Source organism: Carcharhinus amblyrhynchos, unplaced genomic scaffold, assembly GCF_965287045.1.
Source record: "Carcharhinus amblyrhynchos unplaced genomic scaffold, sCarAmb.v2.hapA chromosome_215, whole genome shotgun sequence".
In the NCBI taxonomy this organism is placed as follows: domain Eukaryota; kingdom Metazoa; phylum Chordata; class Chondrichthyes; order Carcharhiniformes; family Carcharhinidae; genus Carcharhinus; species Carcharhinus amblyrhynchos.
In genome coordinates this window covers 115,141-121,657 of record NW_027649955.1, presented here as the reverse complement: position 1 = coordinate 121,657, position 6,517 = coordinate 115,141, and the positions used below count along the sequence as shown (strand labels likewise).

Here is a 6,517-nt window from a genome sequence, read left to right as displayed (position 1 = left end):
ATCCGCAAGCCGAATGAGGCTGGGCTAACTGCACAATGACCCCATCATATATATATATATATAATAGATTGCACTTTAGCCCTAAGGCAGGCTCAGTGAGACAGACACCATTTGTACACCCCGCTCCCTCCAAGTCAAAGGGAACCCGATGGTTGTTTGAAATTTGGGACAGTATTTCTCACTGCAGAGGCGACACAGACAAGAACCTGGGACATGGCAGTATCTATTAATGATTGCACATTAACATTTATAAATAAATTTAATGCAATGATGACATCTTGGCAAGTGCCTAACACATTTTAGCCAGTTCCATTAAAAAGGCAAGTATTCTCAGCGTTCATGGCTTGCTCTGAGTTTGGTTAAAAACAAATCCGGGGGATTACAGTCTTGCTACACTTCATATGTCGTGTTAGGAAACATGACCTAAAAAGAGTCGGATGACTTTACTACAATACCCAGAAAGCTGCAGCATTCACAGAAACTAACCGAAGAAAAACCACATCTGGACATATCAATTGAAGAACTATCGATTCATAATCAATCACTTCCTGGGTGTCACATCCTCGGGGCAACGTATATAAGAAATGTTTAGATATACGCATATTAAATATAAACATGCTGCAGCATTCCAGTCATAAGGCTGATGAATCTCTCATCCAAGTTTTTTTAAAAACGTTATATCTGATGTCCTTCCCACCCCCGTCTTGTTTTGGAGAGGCAGATTAGACAGACCGAGGGATGTGAGCAGCCTCCAGTACACGTGAGACTCATGTGACGGGAGCTTTTTTTTACTGTAAGGGAGCAAAGACGTGCCTGGAGTCACAGGGTTGAACACGTAGCCCTGTACACCCACACGTTCATTAAAGGCAGGCTGGTGTGGTGCAGTAAACTCCGGCTGATCACAGTCAGCACAGAGACAGAGCTAGACAGACACAGAGGGAGATAGATAGATAGGAAAACCCCAGGCAGCCAGCACTAAGTAAAAGCAACAAAAAAACCTGAAATGGACAGGATCACAGCTGGCCAGCCTCCTCCTTGTCTGCCGAAAATCCCAACTTTTGGAAACAGCGAGATGCAAGGGTATGCCTACAGATTTTAATTGTTATTCTTTATTTTTGAGCATAAGCTTGTTTTAGTTGAAAAAAAATTCGCCTGAGTTTCAATCTTATTTTTTGTCTCTCTCTTTCCTCCCTCTCAGAATGGAATATCCTCACATGTTTGTTTATAAAGCTAAAAGAGGCTTAAAGAGAGGCGACGACAGCAAGGTACCTTGTCCCTTTATCCTGTTATGTGGGCATTGCTGGGTCTGGATTATGATCTATGTGGGATTTTAAACTGTGGTACTGCAAAAGGACCTGTGCAGAAGAATTATTAACCCACTCTTATTTTCTTAAATCTCAGGAAACGTATAAGTTACCACACCGACTGATTGAAAAGAAAAGACGTGATAGGATTAATGAATGCATAGCTCAGTTAAAGGACATGCTTCCTGAACATCTCAAGCTGACGGTAAGAGACGCTGAAATGAAACGTGCTTTGGCAATAACTGGTTCAGTGTTAAAGGCGCCGACTATCTGTCTGCCTTTCCATTTCTCTTGGTGGTGGTGGGGAGTTGGGGGGGAGGTCTGATGGAGACCTTGTTTATATAAATCTGAATTATCCCTGTTCTGGTTTGCTTTCGAGTAAATTGGAAGATCCAAAAGAAATCTGGGAAAGGAGAAGATTCACGATTCGATTTGAAAATAAAAATAAAATGAGAGCGTTTCAACAGATGAAACAAATTGCCAGTCTAGGATTGGCGGGGGTGGGGGAGGTGGGAGTGTGGAGTGCGGGATGGGAAGGACATTAAATTCTGCATAACATGCACGCCTGGGATTTTCTGATTAGTTTGTGTAGTGCCGTTCCCTGGCAGCACCTTCAATTATTCCATTAAACTGGTTCCAGGAATATTTTAAAAATGTGTGAGGGGGTGCAGGATTTGGTTAATATATAATGTTCAGCAAACTCGCACTGATATAATACATGTCTAATGGCAACGCGGGACAGGATTTTTAATGATGAAATATGAGTTATAAAGGTTTTTAATGGTTAGGTGCTTCCTGATGGATTTCAGTGGTAATAATGTGGTGAGTTATAGGGCTTCTGAATGCCTGTGCACTCCCTAATTTGTTTATTTCAGTAACTCGAGTCCTTGTTGGGTGTGAGATGCAAGTTGATCCCATGTGGAATAGAGAGGTTTGACCTCAGTCTGTCTGTGAACCTGAATTAGTTGAGATGCCATGTCATTAACCCCTGTAAGCGAAGTGCCCTTGTTAATAATCTATACGTATTCGTTTCAGACATTAGGACATTTGGAAAAGGCTGTGGTACTTGAGCTTACCTTGAAACACGTGAAGGCATTAACTGGCCTTATCGAACAGCAACAACAGAAAATTCTAGCCCTGCAGAGCGGCCTACAAATCGGTGAGTGTTGTGCTCGGACTCAGAAATCACCAGACAATGGCTTTTGGATTCTGTCCAGTATTTGTTTATTTATAAAGAAAATTAAATATTAAATTGCTTGAGCTTATTTATGCTTTGGTGGCTTTTGTTATAATGCTTTGAAACTTTGTTAACAGATCTGTGACTTCTGTCAGTGATTGACCCATCTCCTTTTGCGGTTTTGAACTTTAATTTCAAGCCTTGCATCTTGTTGTCACAGTGACACAGGGTTGGCACATCCAAAAGGGTGGCAGGAATGCTGTTGATTTTATTTATTTTCCACTGTCCAGACGTTCCAGTGTTCCCAAACATGCTATTTTAAAGCTTTTGAGCTCTTTCAGAAATTTGCTTCTATTAATAAAGCGTGGCGAAGGGAACTTTTAACTTGCACTGTGCACCAGAATCCATACTGGGTGCCAACTGGTGGCTCTGATCAGCAAACTAAAAATGGCAGTCATAGTCCCCTCTTTAAATTAGGCTATGGACTCACCTAGAGTGCATAGACTGAAAGAAGACTGAAAATGTAAAACACAGATCCTTAAATATAATTGCAGATTTGTCTTTTTTACTTTTAATGGAAGGACATTTTTTTGTAGGTCAGCTGGTTTAATGCAGATGTCTTTAATTCTCAGGTGAACAGACAGCTAAGGCATCTGAGTCAAGCCATGAAATGTTTCAGTCTGGCTTCCAGATGTGTGCCAAAGAAGTGCTGCAGTTCCTGGCAAAGCATGAGAACCTGAGAGAGATGAAGCCCGCACACTTGATCAATCATCTTCAGAAGATGGGAGCAGACATTCACACTGGGGGATATATTAGCGGGATAGGGCAGCCTTTGACGCGGTTCCCAGAAGGGGATTTTAGGCCTAAGCCCTTGAGTGGGGCTGAAGGGCCAGGCAAAAACTGTGTGCCTGTGATCCAGAGGACTTGTCCGGCCAGCAGCGAGCAGAGTGGCAGTGATACCGACACCGATAGTGGGTATGGCGGCGAGCCTGACAAAAGTGACTCCAAGCACGACCTGGAGAGCCCCAGGAGAGAAAATGAGCTGAAACACCCTCTGGTGGAAAGGGTTGTCTCCATTAAACAAGAATATGAGGAACCCCCAGTCAAGAAAGCTCGCATGGAGCTGTCTGAGGAAGATACCCATATTGCTAATGGAGACCTGGCTGTGGGTGGCTTCCTAGGGCATCACACGCCTCCTCTGTGTGTGCCTTTCTACCTGCTGCCTCCCTCGGCAGCTGCTGCATACATGCCCATGCTGGAGAAGTGCTGGTACCCAACCTCGATGCCAGTCTTGTACCCTGGGATTCCTGCGTCAGCTGCATTGAGTGGGTTGATGAGCCCTGATAAACTCTCTCCCCTCTTAATTTCTCAGAGGGGAGCTTCACCAGTCTCTATATCTCCCACAATGGACACATCGGCTCTGATCCAAGCCCTGAAGCAAGTCCCACCTTTGGGTGTGGAAACCAAAGACTGATTTACTTTCCTAAAAGGAACTTCAATATAGTGTGTTTACATGAAAAAAAATCTCAAATTTAAAACTAGTTTGGAAATGACATAATCCCAGGATGGCTAGTGTTTACAGTTAGATCTGATGCCATTTTCCAACGGTTGTAGCCTAAGCTAGTGTAAACAGTTTGAAATGACTGTCAAGACCATAATTCATTCACAGTTGTAGAGAAAGGGCAGCAGGTTGCTTCAGATGTGAAGCCTTTGCTTCAAGTGCAATGGATTAAAAAAAACATTTTATCTTAACTGTTCTTCTTTTCCAGCTGAAAGAAACCTCCAAAGTTTTCATATAGTTTCAGAAGTGTAAATGCACTGTCTGTGAAATGAATGTAAATGGTGAAATTATAGATGCTGCTTAAGCTTTCTGCTGTAATAATAGCCAAGGAACTGATTTGTGCTCTTCCTATAGCACTGATATGCTGCTAAAAGACCCCACCCAGTCTAAAAGCACCAAATATTAAATGTAACTGCTTCTGTATATACCTGTGTTTTTGCAGGATTGATAAGTCAGTAGTAACTATCCTTGCAGGCTTTTAAAGGGGATGTTGAGTGGTAATGGTGACCATATGTATGAGCGAGTGATGTACAAAGTGGTACTTTAAATGTGTCAGCATGCTGTTTGAGGGAACTTTATGAACTTGCTGTAAATTTTGATGTGTTGAGCATGAATGGTGGACTGGTCAAGGTTTTTGAGAATGCCAAAGTCACTACTGGATAGCCTCTTTAACGCACAATGCTTTGACAACTTGTGTTTAAAAATGATGAACTGTTTTTTTCCCTTTGCCATTCGTAAAAGATGTTGCCTTTTGGGTTCTGACATCTGGTATAGGTCTGCTGGTAAACCCTTATATTTGTGTAAATACTGGAATGCAGAAAATATGAGAAGGTTGAATGTAATGTTTTGAAAAAAAAAGATGAAGATTAGTTTTGTATAGGGAGAGGTACACAGACTATTTTTGGAAACTTACAGCAGATGGAATATTGAATTGTACATATTTTGTTTATACATAAATGTTACTATTCGTTTAAAAAATGATTAATAAAATATTTTTCCTGTGGAATTGTGTATGTGCAATTAAAAATGTTGTAAAACAGCTAATATTTGCTCAATTAAGTAAAGGCTAGGGAAAAATTTCAGCACATACATCTGACCAAATAGCCACATGAGTTAATATGTTCTGAGCCAGTAGTACATCATTGTAAAAACAGTCAATTAACTAATGTGCTTGAAGGCCTATTCGAAATGGCTGCAAAATATTAATATGTCTGGAGCCGAATTCTGTCTCATCTCCAGTAAAAGGCCAGCTAACATAATTCAATGTAGATAAATTAATTTCCATTTTTAACTAAATGATCATAGAATTAAAAACAGTGTGGTATATATTCAAATGAACTATGAGATGATCCAGTTCCTGTATTGCTGCACTGTCATCTTTAGCCTCTGAAGTATTTTGGTTATCAGCTGATTAGGGATAGTGGCAGTACGCAGTTCCCCATGATTTGATTCTCATTAGCGTGCTGACAAAAAGAAACGGGGCATTGAAGAGGGTACACGACAGTGTAGCTATCATAGAGCACTGAGGTTTGGGGTGGACATTTACTCTTATTTGTACGGTTTCACAACATCATGTTATTTTTACAATAAAGCACCTGTATTGCATATTATCTTTGCCCCTCAAAGTCCAAGTTTAAATACTACTTTGAAAAGGAATTCACCAAATTTTCTTCCTGGTTCAAAGCATAGAAATAAGATGAGGGCACTGTGGCAGGCCTTTTCTGTTTATAGTTCTGATCTGCAAGATGGCTCCAATTTCACAAGTAAGTGTGGCAATCTGAGAAGTGAGAAATAAGAAGAGAAAAAAAAACTGCACTAATGACAATGAGAAGGTTTTTCAAAGATGTTGCTTAAAACTCACTTTAAGACCAGTTACAACAAGATATAAACCATACGTGTTAATGATTCATACTGTGTGAAACCTGAGCTAGAACTACAACCCCACTCAAATCCAACAGGGTCATTGCAGTCTAGCCGCTGCTATAATAAGTTGCATTTGTATAGTACCTTTAATGTTGTTAAAAAAAAGTCTAAAAGCATTGGTTCACATTATAACTTGTCAGGCGTTAACGAATGTTGAAAGTTAACATTAGGAATCCGGTTGGAAACAGGATGACAGTTTAAAGGTGCCTTTAACTTTTATACTCTGCAATATAGGGCTGCTCCTTAAACAATTATACTCCTGGAATCCTCCAGCAGTTTAATGTTTTTGGGCTGTTCCTTGGAGCTATTAACCCTAGGTTCTGAATAACAGTCATAGAGTTAGAGCCCTTTTTTTAAACCACTAAGCTAGTCCCAATTTCCCACGTTTGGCCCATATCCCTCTATACCCAAGTAACTGCCTAAATGCTTATAAAAGACAAAATTGTATCCGCTTCTCCTACCACCTCTGGCAGCACACATGGAGTACACTGGCAGGTAGGCAAACATCAACTGGGATCAGGGTCGGGATTATTGCAGTCCAGCAGGGGAGTG

The 6,517-nt window shown here is 40.9% G+C and overlaps 1 protein-coding gene across 1 annotated transcript; it reads left to right on the top strand.

Moving 5' to 3' along the window:
* The first annotated feature begins 765 nt into the window (after positions 1 to 765).
* Positions 766 to 5,048, top strand: bhlhe40 (basic helix-loop-helix family, member e40). The gene is made up of 5 exons (XM_080183283.1): positions 766 to 1,080; positions 1,199 to 1,265; positions 1,402 to 1,509; positions 2,340 to 2,463; positions 3,114 to 5,048. Exons 1-5 carry the CDS (start codon positions 1,004 to 1,006, stop codon positions 3,953 to 3,955), a joined length of 1,218 nt encoding a protein of 405 aa, XP_080039409.1. The 5' UTR covers positions 766 to 1,003; the 3' UTR covers positions 3,956 to 5,048.
* Positions 5,049 to 6,517: the final 1,469 nt, after the last annotated feature.